The sequence below is a fragment of the Crotalus tigris genome, unplaced genomic scaffold, assembly GCF_016545835.1.
Source record: "Crotalus tigris isolate CLP2741 ecotype Arizona unplaced genomic scaffold, ASM1654583v1 scf7180000017694.5664430, whole genome shotgun sequence".
Classification (NCBI taxonomy): Eukaryota; Metazoa; Chordata; class Lepidosauria; order Squamata; family Viperidae; genus Crotalus; species Crotalus tigris.
Window position 1 is genome coordinate 1288855 of NW_024096572.1, and position 21302 is coordinate 1310156.

Sequence of the window (21302 nt, forward strand, 5' to 3'; positions counted from 1 at the left end):
GTCAAGCGAAGAGAGTTGTCTCTTCGCCGGCCAAGTTTCCTCCGCCGGTAGACCCCTGAGTGGGTTGAAAAGTTGCTCTGGAGGAGCGACTACCGTTGAGGAGGCTTCTTGGATGACTGCAGAGGAGCGGCGGGATCTTCTGTAGTCCGAGTATCTCCTTTGGACCGACGGAGTAAAGATCGGTCAGTAAAATGGCCAATCATTTAGCTGCGCCAACCATAAGCCATAAGATCATCTAAGCAAACAAACCCACCATGGAAGATTAGGTGAGATTTTCTTTTACCTCTACCTTCCTTTTTTTTCCTGTGATAAGCTTTTTTTTTTAATTATTTCCCTACTTTGTTAAAGCGGCGTTTTTTAGTGGGGGAAGAGAAGCTTATAAAAAGAAACTAAAATTTATTTTTATTTTTTTTATTGGTTGATTTTATTTTTGGATATTTGGGAGCCCCAAGAAATTTCGATCTTTTGGTGAAATTACTCATTGCAATTGTTATTTTTTTTTCTTTTGGAGTTTGACTTTGGCTTTTAAATTATTATAAAGGAAAAAGATAAAGAAGCCGTATAGCTGGGTGGGGCGGATATTGACTGATTTCTTCTCCCAAAAGAACGATGGCTTTAAATATGATAGAAACGGAAGAAACTTGTTTAAATTTCACTTATAAGTATATATTGGATAAAATCCTGGAAAACACTGAGATGATAGTTGCTTACACAAAAGAGATTTCACTTCAATGACAAAATAAAGCACAAGGTGTAAGTAAGCACTTTGAAAGTCAAGAAACAGCAGAGGGGGGTTATATCCGAGAGGTTTCTTTTCAACCTTGTCTTCAGCCCACTGAGATGGATGAATCAAATTTCCATTTGGACTATCAACCTATATTGGAAAAGACTTTTGATGTTAAGGAGCAAATGATTTACAATAAGGAGATGGAGGATTTTACCTCAGAAGGACAAGATGACTTGCAGACACCATTTGACTTTGACTGGACAAAGTTCAGTATTTCCTGAATAATTTCTCCTATCACTGGATCTGGATTACAGGTTCAGAAAACATGTGGCAACATTCCCAATAATAAAATTAAGACCACCAAACAGTCTGTGAAAGCTTTACAATGCTGTACTAACAGCATTTATGACAAGGAAAGATGCTTCAGACCGTTGCTGAAGCAACAGTTTTCTGGCACTGGCAGGAGTTTAGAAGAAATGTTTACTTCCAATTAGTTGTCAGACACTAGCCATATAACCATCCAGATACCGACTATAATGCTCATAATACAATTAGCTATGACTAAAGGAAATGTAATCCAATAACCTGTATGAGGAAACACAAACCGTACTCCTTTCTATGATACTGCTGCTCTATTTTCAAGCCATAGGTTGGAATTAACCAATGAAATTCTACCAATGGGTCATTTTAAATGGATACAATAAGTAGAAGAAATTATTCCATTTCAAGGCCAGTCACACTCTCAGCCCAATTCACCTCACGAAGTTGTGGGGAAAATAGGGGGAACGTGTGTTGGGTATGTTCAACTGCCTTGAGAAGGACAAGATGACTTACAGACACCATTTGACTTTTTGACAGAGAAAAAACTAACAGAAGAAGAGCAATACTTGATCAAAGAGGACTATACATCATCTTATCTACAGCCTACTAAGAAAATGATGCCAATTAAATTCTATGTAACTTTAAAAAAGATGGGAAACGACGTTCAGTTATGAGTTATTGAGAACAGCTACAATTCCTATATCAGCTTAATAAAATGGATAATGGAAGACTCACTTTTGGTCTACATGTTATGGCAAGAGATAATGGGAGATTTATTTGAGGAATTAGAGACTCTATTATGAAAACCCATTTGGAATAGAAAGAAACCCAGAATAAGATATAAATATTGAATTTAAGATTACAGTGATGGGTGGTAAAGGATTTATAGCAGTGGTTCTCAACCTTTTTAATGCCGCGACCCCCAACCGGGCGTAAGTCGAGGACTACTCAACCGGTCGTAAGTCGAGGACTACTCAACTGGTGCAGCACCATTTGCAGAATGGGACTTTTGGCGGGCTCAGCAGGGCAGAGACAGCCTGGACAATTCCTATTGGCTTTGAAAGCCAATAGAATTAGACTCTATTCAAGAGAGTCTATTCTATTGGCTTTCAAAAGCCAATAGAATAAAAGGGAGTAGCACAGCTAAGGAAAAGGGGGGAAAAAATGGCGGACTGCGTTGTTTGGTGACCCCCGTGAAATGGTCATTCGACTCCAAATGGGGTCCCGACCCACAGGTTGAGAACCACTGATTTATAGCGACTTGGACTGATTTGGATGTGGATTTTGTCAAAAGGGAGCTTATTACAAAAAGATTTAGAATTTAATATTGAAATATAGTAAGAATATGTTTCTTGGAATGATAGATATTTTTTCTTTTTTCTCTCTTTTTTCTTTTCCTTTCTTCTTTCTTCATTTTGTCTCCTTGGTTTATTTATATTCTTTTTCCTTCGTGTTATTTTTTCTTTTTCTTTCTTAGTATTTTTTATGTGTTTTTAATAATAGGGGTGGTATAATGAGAAAAAGATTGAAATAATGGAAGAGATGAAATTAATAATTGGAGAATTATTGAATAAAAATAGAATATAGTTGAGAGATGTAAGAATTTAGTTATGGAAATAATATGTTTAAATAAGAGAAACTTGGGGTACCTGAATAGTATATAAATGTGTTAGTTTAAGTTTAAAGGTTTGAAAAATTAATAAAGCGTAAAACAGGATCTTATGGGATAGATAATGAGCTGTTGATTAATGGAATCTATATGGAGTGATATATTAATGAATGAATTTGTTTTAGAAATGTATTAATTTGAATATAATATTTTAAATAGAGAGAGTGTGTTAGTTTAAGTTTAAACATTTGAAAAACTAATAAAACATAAAATAGGATTTTACAGGATTGATAATGAGTTGTTGAAAATTTTTTATTGGAATTTATATGTATGAATTTCTTTTTAGACTTGTATTAATTTGCTTATAATATTCTAAATAGAGAGAGGGGGGAATTTCAATGAATATTGTGTGAGCTGTATATTTATAATGTTATTGTTTTTAATTGATAACCCTATTTCCACGTTGGTTCTTAAGCCTTGTTGGTGTAAAATGGAAAACTAATAAAAATTGTTTTTTTTTTTAAAAAAAGAAGGATCTTATCACCCTTTAAGATTCAAAGTAAATATAAAAAATGATGTTTCATTTATGTTTAGCACACTTATTGGTCCGAATTAGGTAAGAGTACTGATAATCCCCCCCCAAAAGCTGAAATGACCAAGATAAATAAAACATTACTGAGCTTCCACATTACTTTCTAAGGTTAAGGTAGCCTGCTTTCTGGATAAGGTTTTTGTTGATGACAGGAGAAGCATCAAAATCGGGCGTATATACTGATTCACCAACTGAAAGCAGATCTTGCTGAGATACCCGCATTGCTTCAACTTCAGCATCTGATTCTTCTTGGATGCTGTAATACATAAATAAAATTAAAGCATTTCACTGTCATGCTACTTCTTATGAACTTTTATGTATGCAATTCATACAGCTGGACATTAAAGATTATTTACAAATATGTTTTTCATAATCACTTAAGAGCTATAAACCAATGTAAAAATGTGCATTTGCAAGTAATTATGAATCACAATGGCAGCATGATTTCATATACATCCTATATGATAAAAATTTTAAGCTGATCATAGCTCCAAATCAGGTACCCTGTAAAATGCAGACAACACTTTTTAGAAATCACTTTTGTGATACGTTATGTTGCAGCTTATCTCTAGGTAAACTATTTTAGTGCCATTTCCCGTCTTTTAACTTGTTGCAACTATATAGAGGTGTAACGTGGGAGAAAAAAAACCCCAATTACTTTCAAGATCCCTGATTAGGCAGCATAAATTATATGCCAACATCTTCCAGATATATGGAGTACAAGTATTATTATCACAAGCCAGCATGGGCAATTATCAGTTGGATTTCAATATAAATCACACCTGAACAGGTCTTCGAAGGTATTTTCACATCCAGACAATTCTATCTCCCTTTCTCTCCCTCTCCCTTCTTGCTCATGTAGGTAAGAACAATACAAGCAATGTTTTTCCTCCTTCCCAAAACTGCAAAGCAATGTAAGCTGGAATATAATGTTACCTCTGCACCATATTTGTAACCGATGTTAAGAAGCCATCCAGTTTTTTTGAAAACATCTCTGCTCCTTTCTTCAGAAAATTAATCTGAAAAGTATAAAAAGGAAGCTGGAATACTACTACTGAAGACTTGGATTAGCAAATAGCTCACTCCAAGGATCCTGAAGCCTTGAGGTGAGAGCTTTTTGTGGATCCTTAGAGAAAAAGGTGGCTTGCTTATTCATAAAATAGTCACCATGGGTATATTTAGTGCAAAACAACCTATACAGTTTCTAGACGCAGGAGATTCACTCTTAATTTACAGCTTACTTTTACTCTTCTGAATATCAATGGAGCAATGTGAAATTCAAGGGTATTTTGGACAAATATAATCCCAGAAGCTTTGAAAAATTTAAATAAAAGGATTAAAAAGAATAAGCCAGGCGGGCACCAAGAGAAACACTGTTTATAGGCAAAATAATCTTTGAAATTCACTTTCTATGACCTTGAATCCATCTCTCCCCCCTCCCCCCCTCTCTGTGTTTGTGTGTGTGTAAGAAATCATTGCAAGTATTCTCTCTTGTACCATCAATATTCCTCACTTCAGTTAAAACTCATGGAAGTTTCTGCACACGATTTATTTAACAAACATTAAACATTTGTTTAACAGTAGACTATCATTTATACATGTTTGTAGTTCACTCAAGAAAATGATCAGAGGTTTGGTTTACAATATTAGGGAACACAGGTGCTTTGAATATAAAGTGGCTGAAATATTAGGAGCTATATCATGCTCAGACATAAGAAACACCATTTGCAAATGAGATATTCCACTGTACTATAAAATAATTCACAGCTCCCTTCTTAGCTACAAAACTATGCTGCTTTCAGCTACATACCTGTGAACGTGCATACCCCAGCATAGGCTCCATCATGGCAATTCTTTTACGATACTGTAAAGCATTCAAGGCACAGTAATATTGTAATGATGACAGATGCTGTTTCCTTCGGGCACTGGCGACCTCTTTGACAACTTCAGCCTTTAGCTGAACAATAAAATGTTTGTAAAACCCAGACAAGTATCAGCAGACAGTTTTTTTTTTCAACAGAGGCTGAAGAATGCAACATACAACAGATAACATCACATCAAAGTCTATTGAAAGCATTTGGATTATTCTGCATATTTTAACAATCAGGACACTCATTCCGAGAACTGCACCCATCATTTGAAAGGCACATCCAAATAAGTCAAACACTACCATAAATTTTAAGCAATCTTTTCCATCACATTTTTATTTGTATGATATAGATGCGTCAAAGTCAGGTTTCTGCTCACTTGCATTTTTCTACATGCCTAGAATTTGTTTTTGTTTTTTCTAATAATCTAAAACTGGAAACGCATACCTTTCCATTCTCTCTCTTTTTGGGTAGCCTGCTGTATCTGGCCATGGAGATGTCATGTTCTGAAAGAAAAGGCAATTGTGAGCCTCACAACTGAAGCTGCACATGCACCAGGGAATTCTATTAAACCAAAGGTAAAATATGAGACATACCATTGCTTGCAAGACTGAAGAGATCCTTCAAAGTGCTTACTTCTAGGGAAGAAGTAGAGAAGATAAACCAACTATATGTATTACATATTTTTTTCAGATATGTGGATTAAATCCTGGACAGAAATAGAACTCTTCCATTTGCTTTACTTACAAATCTCTATACAGTTCTCACCAAATAGTTTTTATTAATCAACCCAAGAAAACTTGGGAAGGAAAGCTGCTGTCCTTGTAGCATCTTTGTTTTATCACAATTTCTATTTTGAATCCAATGGCCAGAACTCCTTTGGCCAATACAGCAGGAGAATCTGGCAGCCTATCTAGAAATGACTAGGATGGGTAAAAGCCTGAAGGCTGTAGACAAGATCTCATTCCCTTCATTTTTCCCCATTTTTGTAATGTAACCACACCCACCAGGATTGTCCATATTATTTTAAAATAAATATGTAGGGGAATGTTCTGGTAAGTTGGACTGTGTTCAGTATTATTATTATTCGATATATTATTCTTGCCTATATCTTTTGAGATCCCTTAAATAAAAAATAGCTTATTTCTTCCCTTTAATTTTCTATTCATACATTCTCTCTGGGACACCATATACAGATAGTCCTCACTTAACTACCCTATATGGTGCTGGCAACGCTGTCGCTAGGTGACAGGATTGTTAAATGAAATAGCACATAAATCCTCCATTTAGCAACAACAGCATTTCTCAAGATTAGGGACTGTCTTTACTTCAACTCACCCCATCCATTTATGTCTCTCTCATCTCTGCCCTTTGGGCAACCCATCTACCCATTATTGCTAGCTGCCCCATCACCCAGCCCTGCTAGTCACTACACTCACTTCACGTTGCACTAATAGTCAGGGTCTTCTTTTACACTGACTTCTATGGTACTGCAACTTTCTCTTGCACGTTGACCAGGGCCTTGGTTTGTACACTGGCTTCCTTTTGCATCCCAGACTGGTCCTTCTTTAATGAACACAGGCCCCGGAGGTGGCTCAAATGAAAGCCCTGAGCAGAACGTAAGCACAGACCCTCGATGGGATGCAACTGCAACAGAGACCCTGACTGGACTGACACAAATAAAGTGTATTTGTGGTATGTGCACTGGGCTGGTCAGTAGGGGCAGCTGGCAACAACACGCAGGCAGAGGGCCAAAAGGGGGTTGTAAATGAGGGCGGGAGCAATTTTTGTTCATGTGACCATCTGGGGCTTCAAGCACCATTCCCTTTCTTCAGCACTTTCATACTGTAACTTATGGTCACTGAAATAATGGATGTTAAATGAGGACTACCTCTGAGAAGACAGCCTGTGGAAATTCCCAACAAGGAAGAAACATTTCAATTATTTACCTGTAAGATCTTTCTCACGAAACTGGATGATAGGAAGAACCATTGTGTTTGCAAGCTGTTTTGCCAGTTCAGTGTGTAAAACATTAAGCTGAAAAACAAGAAAGCAATGATACTATCTTGGTACTACAACTCTGGAAATATCTCTCAGCCTCAATTTAATCTCTAGATAATAAGCATAATAAAGCTGATATAAGCAAAGGAAATTAGAGAAAGGAAGAAAAAATTGACACTGGATTGAAGAAAACCAACATTATTTCTACAGGCAGATTGGAATCCCACCTAATATATATAAGATACATTTATATATATTAGAATAATATTTATCTTCAAAATCATTTTATATGTGTTCACATCTCAGCAATCTCTTGATTTCATATGCATACAGTATGTCTTCTAATTTCTGAATCTCTTAATATGGAATTATCAACTTTCTAATATAGAATAGTTAAATATTGAACTTTATTACTATTAAGCTCCTTTATAATTGCAGGGACTAAATGACTGACAGACAGATGCCTTTTTAGCTGTCAAGTCCTATCTCTTGTTCACTGTAGGAACCTTCAAAAATAAATCAGCCTCAATAAGAAGTTAGCAGCCTGATGTATTTTTTGCGGAACATCTTTTGATCAATAAAAGAGTACTTAAAGTGCATCTGTTTTGATGATTAGTATTGGGAAGGGAGGGGGGAGAAGGGGAAAAAAATAACCAGTGTCTTAAAACCTTCCTTAAGGACTCATCCATGCTTGGTTTACAGAATAAGTTATATTTATAAAGCAGATCCCAGCAGATTATCTTCATCTATAGCAGTGGTTCTCAACCTTTTTATACGGCGACCCCGGTCATAAGGACGCCCCCCATGCGCGGCGGCACCCCCATGCGCGGCACACATGCGCGGCGGCGCCCCCATGCACGGGGCGGCCCATGCGCGGGGCACCCCCATGCGTGGCGCGCATGCGCGGCGCGCCCCCTGAGGGAAAAATGGCGGATCGCCTTGTTTGGCGACCCCCGTAAAATGGTCGTTCGACTCCAAATGGGGTCGCGACCCACAGGTTGAGAACTGCTGATCTATAGCAAAAAGTTTCTGGAGTGAGCTTTCAAATTTGTAAATGATTTCATACATCTCTTCTTCAGTTTATATTTACAAATAGTCCTTAACTTACAAGAATTCGTTTACTGACCATTCTAAGTTACAATGGCACTGGAAAAAGTGACTTATGACTGGCTTTCACACTTACAACCACTGTAGCACACTTACGACCCATGGCCACATGATCAAAATTTGGGCACTTGGCAACTGGCATGTATTTATGACAGCTGCATTGTTCTGGGGTCATGTGATCACCATTTGTAACCTTCCCAAAGAGCTTCTGACAAGCAAAGTCAATGGGGGAAGCCAGATTCACTTAATAAACACATGATTCACTTAATAACTGCAGTGATTCACTTAGCAACTGTTGTAAATTGAGGATTACCTGTATACGTATTCCCATATTAATGTTTGCATTCTAAAGATGTGTTGATTTTGTTCCTTGTTATCATTTTGATGATTTACTATTTGTGTTTATAAAACAGGAGAAAATCTGATTCTCATGAGGAAATGCAGATGGTGCTCTCAATTTTGTAGTGCAACTTTTCTCCAGCCAGTGTAAGGATGATTGGAAGTACAACTTAACACTCTCAGAAGGCAGCAGTTTGTAAAGGCTGATCAAGAGAATCTCCCACTCTGCAGTTTTCCCACATGGTGTCCAAGTTCAAAATCTGGAATGTCTGCATGTATTATCTGAATTGCCTTTAATGACAAAACTAATCATATCTTAAAAGTGAATGAAGCTGAACACAAAGATTATTCCCTTTACTTTAGGAAATGCAAAGATTCAACTCACAAATAACATCTCACTATATAGCTTCAGTTGAGCAAGAAAGTTTCCATGTTATCCAATAACTGAAGAGTTTACTTGAAAGGCTCTGAAGCAAAATTAACTTGAATGTTTATATTGATTCTGCAAACTTCAGTTTCATTCGCACATCATATTGCTTTGCCCATGTAGCTCTTTTATCCAAACCAAACAAATAGCTGTTTATGTTTTTCTTCCTTTTTTTTTCTTTTTCTAGCAGAACACTGTAATATCCAAGGGAGATTTTTAAACAGTTATTGATTTTCATGTGTGGGTTGATATGTAAGTACAAGAAGGAGACTTAAGGTAGGATTCATCATCATTAACAAACACAAGGGCCACTAAATGGTTTACACTGTGGGAAGGGAGAGCATCTGGGGAAGAACACAGAAACTTTCTTTGAAGATCCACCAGTAGTATGTATTTGACAAACACCTTGCCACATTTTAGCCCCAGGATACCACTGTTAAGCATTCTGTTAAAAAGATGGACAGGATAATGGACTCTTCAACAAAAATATTTTGTACTTGAATTCTCTGGAAGTGTTGATAAATTTTGTCCGTAGTGCTTTCTGTATTTGTATGCATAGTCTTACATAGAACTGAGCTATTAAAAGAGATGAATTTTCTCTCTCCAGGATATTATAACTTGGTGAGGGAACTCTCAGGAAAACAGTAAAATCTTCCTTGTTACATGCATATAGTTTTTCTTTTGCTAACAATATGAAAAAAGCCACTGACTTCTTTTTTCCAGAATGTTTTTTTTTCTCAATCTATTTTACACTAGATTGGATTTCCTAGTGGTCTCCCAACCAAATACTAATCAGGCTCAACTCTTTGAGGCTTAACCAAGTCAGCTACCTGATGGAGAGATTAAAGAATTCTCCCTTTTCTCCCCAAATGCAAATCTCAAGACTGTTTAAGACAAGTTGCAACAGCTAATGCTCTACAAAAGTTACTATTCTTTTAGTGATGAGTGGCTCACAGAATTGTGGATTTTGGTTGAGTGTAATTAAACAATGGAAACTATATGGAAAAAGGGTGTGAAATCTCTAAGAGAAAACAAATTTGGAATAATGAAGTTGTTTGAGGTCAAACCAAAATGGAAGATATAGCAGAAATCAACTTGCTAGAAAACGCGAAAATTCCCTGTCTGCCTCTGAAAAATTGTGGACTGTAATAGAAATTGTATAGGGATGATATTAGACCATCTGAGGACAAGGAGATGGCAAAAAGTCTATGAACACGAGTGGGAAAATTCATTAGATTATGACATTTAGGCTCCTGGGATTTTGAAGTTCAACAGTAATTAGAAGGGTACAAGTGTTTTATTCCTGCCTTACAATTTAAGAACTCAGAAATGGTTTTACTGCATTTGGGCAATGATGAGAATATTAAGTGCAAACTGCAAAAAAATAAGCACTTTACAGATTAACACATTTATTAAGGCTCAGGTTTTCCTCATAAACACTATCTTTGTGAACTAATTCTCACCTCTCTCATGCTAATGGGTGCAAATAGAAAAACTCTCAAATGGCAATAACCTCCAGAGTATTTTATATTATTTTATAGTAAATAATAATAGTAACAGTGATAACAGTAAACCTATTGCACTCAATGTCACCATCCTGAACTAAAAAGTGTTAAAGGCTTTCATAAGACTCTTCATAGAAAAGCAGAATGTCTCCTTTTTATTATATTAGCTGCAGTCATTTCTGATCCACACCAAGCATTAACTGCTCTTTTTTTTCTAGCATCCTTATGTCCTAATCAGGAGAGTGAAAGAGAGAAAATCAAGTTATAATTTGGATTACCTCATCCACAATTTTTGAGAAGGACTGAAGTGTAGATATCATTTCTTCATCTCCTTTCCCCAAGGCAAAATTCTGCAAGTTAAGAAGAATTAATGGCAGCACTTAATCAGAGAAGGAAATGAGAACAAGTCTAAGAAGGCTCAGCTCAAGTTTAGCCCAATAACAAGTATTTTACTCAGCAAGATTAAGGGTAATTATGAACCAGGGAGAAAAAAAAGAGCCTGCCTCTCATTATTTATAATCCAAAGTGATAGAAACTCTACCTCTAATCATAGATTATAATCACACTGGACTAGCTTTTTGCAAATTTCTGCAAAATTCACTTGTAAGATTCTGCAAGATTCACTTACATATAGGTTTTCTAACATTTCTAAACTTTCCTACCAATATGACCCACTGATAGAAATGCCAGCAAAATCTTCCTCAACATCAGAGAGCCAGATATATCTCCCAGGGTATCTAAAAAGGGGTGCAAGGAGTCAAGATAGATAGGTTTGAAGCTGTACCCATTTTAAAGCTTCTATTGTGTGGCTTTGGTTATCATCCTAACATTTTCTACCCTCCCTGAAAACATCTTAGGTACCTCACCACTACTGTGAATAGAGAAATGATCACAAATGACACAGTTTGAGTTTTAAGAATCAATTCCATGTGCCATTTCAAATGAAGAAAGCAAGGCCTTAGAAACTGCCACACTTCTGGCCACCAGAGTATGTCAGAACAAGTTAGTCTCCTTGTAATCTGTGCAGATAATCAAGCAAAATACTAGTGGATGGTTAAACTATGTCTACTTTTCATCTTCCCAGTGTGGAAATTGCTCAGGAAAAGACTGTACAGTACATACCTGTTTTTCATATGCAAGAAGATGCTTGGAAAGCTGTTGTGTTGCTAGGCACATTTCATTCTATAAAAAGAGAATGTGTCTCATTACTGACGCACGCAAACACTTAAAGATTTACAATGAAAGGGCTACACAACTTTTTTCCAAAGAAGGACTGGATTTGGCTTTTAAATGATTCGCTATATTGCAAAAAGTGGCCAATTGGGTCAAGATGTTGCTCAGGCAATGTCTTTTATTGGATACTATTAAAGAACAGAATTCACATTAAAGCCAACTATTAAAGAAGACTCTATCCAGCTATGTAGAGTCAGGACTGGATAAGCTCCATAGGAGACTTTGGGTCAGTCACTCTCTCTTAGCCCAACCTGACTTATTGATGTAGTGAAAAAAATGGGAGGAGGTCCTTGGCTCCTTATCAAAAAGCAGATTATAACTTTACCAAAGAAACAAATCTCAGTGAGTCTCTAGGCATAGCTGAGACTTAAAAAAAATATTATCTAAAACTCTAATTTTGTATTACAGTCACAGGCTTCACCTCAAAGGGGGCTGTTGATATTTATTCTATTTTTAATCTATACAACAATTATTCCTTAGATGCATATAGCTGGATTGGATGCAGATTGAATGACTTTAGGCTCCTGTATTAAGTTTCTCTCCCACCAAAAACAGATTAATAAATTAATACATTAATCCATACGTTACTGGATCTCCTGCAATCTGCTTCCTAAATAAACAGAAATCTGCAGTGCTCTTTAACACACTGCTCATTAGTTCACAAATGAGGAAAGATTACAGATAAAATTGTGGTAATAAAAACCCCCTGCTGTCATTTTAGTGCTGCTTTTTTAACACTGTCATTATGCCTGAATTAAATATAATTTAAAACAAATGTTGCTCATTTTCTAAAGAAACTATCTTTAATCTTTAAGTTGGAAAGTGGTAACCAATCAGGATTTATACAAGCCTGCTATTGAAGAAAGTGAGAGGACACACTAGAAAGGTCTTCCCAGTTATGTAGGAAGAAAAAAGAAGGCAGCATACAGACAAAACAATATACAAGTTTTCAGCAAAATCACCTTTGTTTTAAAGCCACAGCAATTTTATTTCATTTATGTCAATTATTTCAATAAAACTATTTTTTATACTTTTCACAAAATTGCAAGACCAATAAAACTGCCCTCATGCTGCAGCTGAAATCTATCACAAAATGTTACATGCTTTACAAAGAACAATTGCCTTCACAACTTTTCTCAAATAATCGTTAAGAAAATTATGTTGGGCAAAACCACTAACACTCATCTCTGCAGTAATTCAAACTATGTTAATACATTGCTTTTCTGATGAAAATAATCTTGAAATAAGATGCAAATCGCAGGAGGTCGGGGAGAGGGGCTCCATAAAATGCTGAGCTTCTGATATTCCACCTGGCATTTAAGGGTGGTGATGCAATCCACAGTTATAATTTAAAGAACTCATATGTAAACAGTAAGGGTTGGCCTTTGTATACACAGACCAAGGCAAAAAGAAAATGAAAAGGATATGAAAATTTAAAGGGCTCCTTTATTTCTGTAAAATCTCTTTCCCATACAATCAACAATAACAGCAAAAAGTATTTTTTTACCTCAGAAGATGAAGTTTCTAAAGACCAGATTGCATGATGTACAGATTAGGAATCACAACTATGTCTTCAAAATATGTTGGTCTACAACACTGGCAATTCCTTGCGAACAGCTATGTTGGGTAGGCTGATGGAAATTGATGTCCAAAATTTCTGGGCCTATTCCCACCCTCCCCAGATCAATACTCAACTACAGATAGTCCTCAACTTATGACAACAATTGAGCCCAAAATTTCTGTTGCTAAGTGAGACATTTGTTAAGTGAGTATTGCCCCATTTAATGACATTTCTTGCCACAGTTGTTAAGTGAATCACTGCAGTTTTTAAGTTAGTAACATGGTTGATAAGTGAATTGGCATCCCGGTTGATTTTGCTTGTCAGAAGATCACAAAGGGGATCACATAATCCTGGGACACTGCAAATGTCATAAATGTCATAAATGTGAGACAGTTGCCAAGAGTCTGAATTTTGATCACATGACCATGGAGATGTTGCAATGCAGTGTGAAAAATGGTCCTGTCACTTTTTACAGTGTCATTGTAACTTCCAATGGTCACTAAATGAACTTTGTAAGTCAAGAACTACCTGTATTAACAGTAGCTGAACTGTAAGATAAAGTACAAGAAAAATTAAAAATGTATCTTAGAAAAGGAAAGAAAAAAATATCCAATGTATTTCATGGAAACTAACTTACCTGTGCCCCATAGATTCGCTGCATTGCTTGAAGCAGCTGGTTGGTGTACTCTGTGAGTGTTCCAGCATCTTCTTCAAATACGCTCAGCAAGGAGCGGGTCTGAAGCATTTAAAAACAAACATAAATGAAATCTTGAATAAAAGTATCACTCATTTTTTTCTTCCATTAGCAACACCTTAATTATAAAAAAAATATATTCAACAGAGATACCATCTGCCAAAGACTCTGTGATCCAGCGTTCTGTTCACCAAGTTGTTGACAAGAAATCCAGAAGTGGGACATAAGCTTAGGGACCCAACAATTGTTATTACTGTACACAGAGCCACTGGAACTAGTGACCACCCATAGTCTTTTTTTCTGGAATTAAATCTGGCTGATGTTACCTGTATAGTGAAGAAATAAATTCCATAATAAAACCACACCATCTACGAAAGACTATTTATTAGATGACCCTGACTTCTGGCATCATCAGATAGTGTTTCTCAACCTTGGCTATTTGAAAATGTCACTTGAAGATGTCAGCTGTCTGGGGAATTCTGGGACTTGAAGTCCACACTTCTTCAAGCAGCCAAGTTTGAGAAACACTGGGATAAATGTTTTGAAAGTGCTGCTTGCATTGGGGAAAATCCCTTGCACAGTCACTTATAAAAGGGAAAGGTGCAAAAAAGGACATAGGCTTGTTTTAGATGTTTGTGGGATAATACATATTTACACCAGATTAGGAATAAATGCTTACATACATTTCATTGCTAATAGGGAAGGTTTTTACCAGGTAACCTATTTAGTTTTGGATGTCTAATATGGGTCACCCCTTCAAACAAAAAAGTCTAAGGGAGATTTAGGGGCCACTTAGACATTCTATTAACCTCAAATGAAGAATTTCTTCTCCAAATAGATCCAGGCTTAGGAAAGTTTTTTCTTGAGAACTGTAAGTGTGGGGGAGCATGTTTTTTTTATTTCAAAATGTATATATTATTTTAATTTATATGCTGTAGAAATGCATGACAGTGCGTACATTACATTGGGTTTATATAATTTAAAATATCTTAATATTCCATATGCCTATTTGCATTATTTGCATTAGCCCATTACTGAGCGTGAAAGGGTAATTCTATCTATCAACAGGTCACTGCAGGAGAAACCAGAGAGTAAGGGAAAGTAGAATGGAGGCAAAGGTAAACAAACAAAGAATACTTGGTGATTACAGGGTGATAAAAAGGGAATTTTAATCTAAACTCCTGAGGATACCAGATTAGAGGAGGATTGTGTAATTTGTAAGGAGGAATCTCACGAAATGCTTCAAATGAAGTTATTAAGAGAGGAGCCAACATAGTCAGGAGAACAGAGAAAATCCATACAACCATTATGTACTATAACGACTAATCATGTAGACTTTACCAAATGATTACTGACAAATTAAAGCACGAAGCCACAGAGTTTATGTTAATACACAGGGCAAATTCAGGGTGGGAAAAGTATTTGGATATCTTAGAGGAAGAAGGATTCGATCATATTCTACGTCTGAAACCTGGACTAAGGGGAAATATTTTGAGGAGAAGCTTCATTATTCATTGGACAAATGATTTAAGAGGGATCTGAACACTTGTTTATTTAATAAAGTAAGATGATTGATAGAAGTAAGGAAGATGCTGAGGATGGCAGTAAGTTAGATAGTAAATACATTTAATAATAGTAAACATATTATTTTTCTTGTGATTGTAAATATATAATGGTGTATATATGGATATCATTGCTTTTATAAAATTTTAACTGTTGTTCATTTTGAATGTTCATTTTTTGTTATAGTTAGTGTTTAAAAATCCATTGTTCCCTGTGTGGAATACTAGTTTTGGTATAACCTTTAAAAATGGTTTGATTCTTTATCCCCTAAATCTGAAGAATTGTATTGAGTTCCTGGCAGGCCCTAATTTCTGATGAGAGCCATTTCTACAGATTTTGCCACTTAGGAGGCATGTGGGAGGACTCTGTTTACTATATAGCCTGATTAACAGCTTTGAAGAAGTTGCACAGCAATTAGCCTAATAAAGATGCTTATCAAAATATGGAATCAGGTATTTTTCTTCTGATCAAAAGAGAGCTATCAATGCTCCCCTACCACATCCCTATAATCCCATTTTGCAAACTTGATTGTCTCTGTAATGGAATTATTTAAAGACACAGTAGAAAATGTTTTCTTATCAGATAAATCAAAACAATGGAATGCAAATTAGAATGATCAGATATTCTTAGCAAAGAAGCAAAATGAATTCAGAACTATAAAAAAAATTCTGCCATAATAATAACAAAATACATTTTGGAATATTGATTAGAAAATCTTTGTTGTTCAAAATATTCACATATTTATGGGAATTCCACACAATATCCTATTACAGCTCTCAAGTTACTATGAAGCAAATTATTTCCATAAGATAATAGTCCCATAATAAGAGATCTGATGGTATGTGTTAGATATACAAAATTATTTGACATTAGTATTTATTGATGTCTTTGGAGTGTGATAATTGGGTGTCCCCTTTTAATATTATCATTTATCCTCTGGCCAATTTTTTTTTAATAATACGGAGAATATAATCCAAGACTCATTTCTGTGTTTACACTTAAGACTTTCAGCTGTTGAAGAGAAAGGAGAATGAAGAGTTGAATATAAGAAGCTTTGTTTTGCAATATAACACCTAAGCAGCATAATTACTGACACTGAATAGCTTTCAAAGTATATTTCCTGATTGAAGCTTACAAACTAAAGTAAGCATGATTAAAATTTGTGAATTTTTAAAACAAAAGATTTTCTAAGTGTGGTTCCTAATACCCCATCCCCACTGCAGCCCCTTCAGTTTTTATTCATCCAAAGTGTTCAAATATAAAGGACAACTTCATTATCCCTTATCAACATGGGTGACCTAAATTATAATTCAACACATGTGGAAGACAACATGCTGGATGAGATTGCATTCCTTGCAAAAATAATTATATATATATAATTGATTGCACATTCTCATTCTCTCTCTCTCTCTCTCTACACACACACACACACACACACACACACACACACACACACACACACACACGAAATGTACAAGCATGTTATCAGTGGAACAAAATGGATGTCACCTTCCATGGGATCCAAATACAGATGTTAAATTCAAGCCCCAAGGATTTCACTTGCAACTGATGCTTGCATATTATTGCACAATTAATGTAATTTGCTTCTTTTGCACAATAACATTAAAATGCATGTGCATTTTATAAATTATAAATAAGCATGCCCACCAGTCCAATTGCAACTCCTTTCAGTATTAGTTATCAAAACCATAGTGAGAATGATGGGAGTTCTTGTAACCCATAAAGGGCTACAGTTACTGGAAAACTGGCAAATAAATAAAAACTGAAATTAGTTTCTCATTAGACCAAAGTATAACACCTTGGATCTCTCACATAATTGATACAATTGACACAATTATGTGATAGGCCTTTATTATTTTTTCTGGACTATCTCAATTTCCAAGTTACTTCTGTGAACACGCCTTCACTGAAAGCAACTATATCTAAGAAATCTACAAATCAAGGAAAAATGTGCATTTTATAAATTATAAATAAGCATGAAAACCCAGAACTTCAGCAACTGTGGAAATATAGGTTCTAAAAAAAAAAAAATCCCACCCATAGTGGCAATTGTTTTATATTCACAATATTGTCCAATCCCCTTGGCACAAAATAATAATCAGGAACCATCCCTTTAAGCACCTGTATCCATTTGCATGAATCACATTATATTGCTTTGTTTGTCAATAAACCAAAAGACTCTTTTGCAATGCTTAACAAAGATCCAAAACCAGACGAGGGAGAGGGCTGTGTGCTAATAAAGTCATTTGGTCCTTACTAACAGAGGCAGTTGACTGACCATAAAAATTTACCAAGGCCCCCAAATTCACCAGCCTTGAACAATCAATTTCCTCCTTCCACTTTGAACTGTCCTGCATAGTTTTTAATTGTGGAGTCTCAGTATTTAACCTCAATTCGCCCCCTATCATTCCAAACCATTGTTTTTTTCCCCAGTTGCTTTCAGGTAAAGTTATTGTTTTTCTTTTCTGCAAAATTCCTCTCTTTTCTTCACAGTGACCTAGATTTGTCAAATTGGAGCAAATACCACTAATAAAGCTGCAGTGCTTCGTGTCTCCACCTCCTCCATCCAAAAACTCATTAATATTTCCAGGGTATACTGCCTCAAGTCCTTGTTAACCCTTCCCTGCTCCCCTTCCTTTCCAAGTTGTAACCTGAGAAAAGACACATTACCATAATAGCAACTGCGCGGAAGTTGTGTTTTCACAGTACAGTATCCGGGTGAGCATTATTTTTATTACGATTGTTAAGAACCCTGCTCTTTTTTATATATTACATCAGGATCCTTAAATACTAAAGGCTGGGTTGTCATTATGTGATGCAAAGTACATCTCTGATCTCCAAAGAACTTTGAATATTTTAGTGATAGCACTTGGTCAGTTTAAATAATATTGTTATTCTCTTGGTACCATAAAAAAAGAAGAAAATGGAACAGAAGGAAGAAGGCGCGACAATATGATTTGAATAATAGTTATGAAGACTGCAATCTCGGCAGAACGTAATTTTCCTATGCTTATTGTGAAACGATAAATGCAGTCTCAGATTTGCTTTGATGCGACCATAAACTCTATCCATAAAGACAGGCTCGGCTAAATCACATCTTCCCGATCATTGCCGTCAATCTTTTTCTCCTTCTACCCCACTCCGCCCCTGGCCTTGTCCCTCGCCCGGACGGCAGGTAGCTTTTGCACGGAATCTGTTGCGCCATCCCTTCCCAAACCGCAGATCAGGTGCACTCAAGCCTCCTCTGGAATCCGGTACCTGCGGACTATCTTGCAGAGCGTCTTCTAGGCGAAGTCTATCGACGGCGGGCATTGCTTGGCGCTGGAGAGGCGATCGGGAATCACGTAAGCTTGCTCAGCTGCGAAAGCGATGGCCAGGCGTTTTTGCTGACACGTCGGATCTGGGCGCTGGGTCGCTTCGCCCAGGAGACCGAACGTGCGAGCAAACCTCCTGCGGAATCCGGAGTCTTTCCTCCGGAGCCTCCTTTTCCCTTTCTTCCACACTAAAATGAAGGGAGAAAGAGGCCAGAGGCGCAGCCCACGAACCCAGGGGTGTGTTAAACAGGTTGTACTCCCGCCTGTTGCATGCCCAGCCCCGGTCAACAGGCAGGCAAACGCCTCGCCTAGGACTCCTCCTCTTAGTTCCTGTTTCTGGCAGGACGAGAAATGGAGAGCAGCAGGAAGTGTGGCATTGAGGATCTTCCTCATTAACTCTTCTGTGTGCATTCCACCCTGCTTACTCACAACCTTAAGGCAAAGAGCAGCGAGACAAAGTGCAACCAACAAGGGAGGGTTATAACGAAATGTTACAGCGTGGAGTGTCCCCCAGCCAAGTTGTTAGGCAGCCAGGCCTTTTTTCCAGCATGCTGTACAGTAGTTTAGTCTCGCTTTCGTTTCCCTTCATCAGTTGAGCATACTCAGTGTTCATGGGGTTACTTCGAAGGAGGATTGCTCCCTCTTTAAATATTATTTGCAGTTTTGCAGACTTTGAAGATTTTCTTAGAATGGTTTGTAAGGTTTTCCACTTAGCCTCACAATTGCCCCAGCATTACTCAGGAATTTAAAAGAGCCAAAGAAACTCCTGAGTCGAGGTTTCAGCAAAGAGATGAGGTGACCCCATCTCTTTTCGTGGCTGGTAGAGAGATGAAGGCAACAACCAGAAAAGATGTCTTCCACCTTTTATACCTTTCCAGAACAAAAAGATCAGGTCTTGGTACTAGGCATAAGATGGCACCCAAAAATAATTCCTAGATGATGACTCATACACAGCAACCCAGGCTCCATCCGTAACTCATTTCCCCCCTCCCCTTACTATGCTCTTTTCATATAAGCAATCACCTAAAGCATGAAGCGCTTACTTTTCCAATATATATATAAAGCATCTGATCAAGCAATTAACTACAAAATAATGATTACAAAATAACAAAACAATGATTACATGATAACACTATAAGTATCAGTATAAAATGGTTACTATATATAAAATAAATGCTAATGTCAAACTTAAACATACTAAAATCATAAGCACAATAAAATCCCTTCAGCTGATTCTTTTTCTTCCTGACCCTGGGAGGGTGCTGATGTTCCTCAACTGCGTTTGCTGTTTAATGAACTGCATACACTATATGATTCCTAAAGTGTGAGCCCTTGAAAAAAAATTTGGTCTATTATTACAGTTTAAATTCTGTATTTATTGCTATTGTTGACTGCAGATGATGACCACCATGGAATTCACTGCACTTGATCATTACAGTTTTGTATGTTTTTAAAAATGTTTTATAAACATAAGACATGTATGTGTGTGTTTTCAATTGACATACACTAGAATTGTGGTTTTTGAGTGATTTAAAAGGTCAACACAAGAATAATGAAAGTACTATGTAATCTTTAGCATCATCTTAACTTCCATTTTTAGAAAATCTAATGTGTGAGGAAAAACTACCAGTTGAGAAAAAAATAAGGTAAAAGAGGTATAAGGAATAAACCAAATCTTCATTACGGTCAAAGACCAGCATAAATATAGGAAATATTCTGGAAACTTTGGGGAATTGGCATAGAGCAATGGTGCCAGAGGCAGCACTTGGAGCCCTCTCTGTGGGCACATGTGCCATTGCCCTAGCCTCGCCTCCCCCCGTGAGCCCCTCCTCTCCAGCAGCCTCCCAGAAGGAGAATCACCCCTGAGCATGGCCCACGCAGAGCAGCACAGCCAAGGACATGACAGCCAGGCAGCATAGACAAGACTCTGCCCTCACACCCCATTGTGCACAGCTGATGCTGCAGGGTGCGGGCAGAGGGCATGACCATCATAGCGCTGTTGGGCTGCCTGGGTGATCTGTGGCAGGCCCTGGAGGCGGTGAGTGGTCCTGCGGGCAGGCGGGGTGGGGGATGGGGGGTGGAGCAGGGGCGGGGCAAGGGGTGGAGCAGGGGCGGGGGCGGGGCCAGTTTTTGGGCACTCGGTCTCTAAAAGGTTTGCCATCACTGGCATAGAGGTACTCTACCAAATTTATAAATGGTTGATTTTTGCGACCAGCAACACTCAGTCCTGCTGATGACATAATCATAAAGTTGAAAAAATGCCCATCAACTACCACCATCCTCCAAACTCTGAAGAGGACCATCTATAATATGTTAGTCTTGCCTTCTGGTGGGAAGAACGAAAGCAAAGAGCACCAAGCTTGTTCTGAACTAAGCCCAAAGTTCTTCAAACATTCTTTGAAATTCTGCCATGGCATATT

General features: G+C 37.2%; 1 protein-coding gene across 2 annotated transcripts in view; it reads right to left on the bottom strand.

Annotated features, from left to right (window-relative positions):
- APPL2 (adaptor protein, phosphotyrosine interacting with PH domain and leucine zipper 2) overlaps positions 1 to 19207 on the bottom strand; it is a 31232-nt gene extending 12025 nt beyond the window's left edge. The window contains exons 1-10 of one of the 2 annotated variants that reach the window (XM_039338227.1): positions 18827 to 19207; positions 13928 to 14026; positions 11619 to 11678; positions 10775 to 10846; positions 7067 to 7154; positions 5714 to 5752; positions 5565 to 5623; positions 5060 to 5206; positions 4186 to 4268; positions 3350 to 3505 (exon numbers count right to left, since the gene is read on the bottom strand). In XM_039338227.1, coding sequence (XP_039194161.1) covers positions 3350 to 3505; positions 4186 to 4268; positions 5060 to 5206; positions 5565 to 5623; positions 5714 to 5752; positions 7067 to 7154; positions 10775 to 10846; positions 11619 to 11678; positions 13928 to 14026; positions 18827 to 18880 — 857 coding nt within the window. In that variant the 5' untranslated portion in view covers positions 18881 to 19207. Of the gene's footprint in view, positions 1 to 3349; positions 3506 to 4185; positions 4269 to 5059; positions 5207 to 5564; positions 5624 to 5713; positions 5756 to 7066; positions 7155 to 10774; positions 10847 to 11618; positions 11679 to 13927; positions 14027 to 18826 lie in introns of both variants that reach the window. The other variant, XM_039338225.1, reaches the window with a different exon arrangement.
- Positions 19208 to 21302: the final 2095 nt, after the last annotated feature.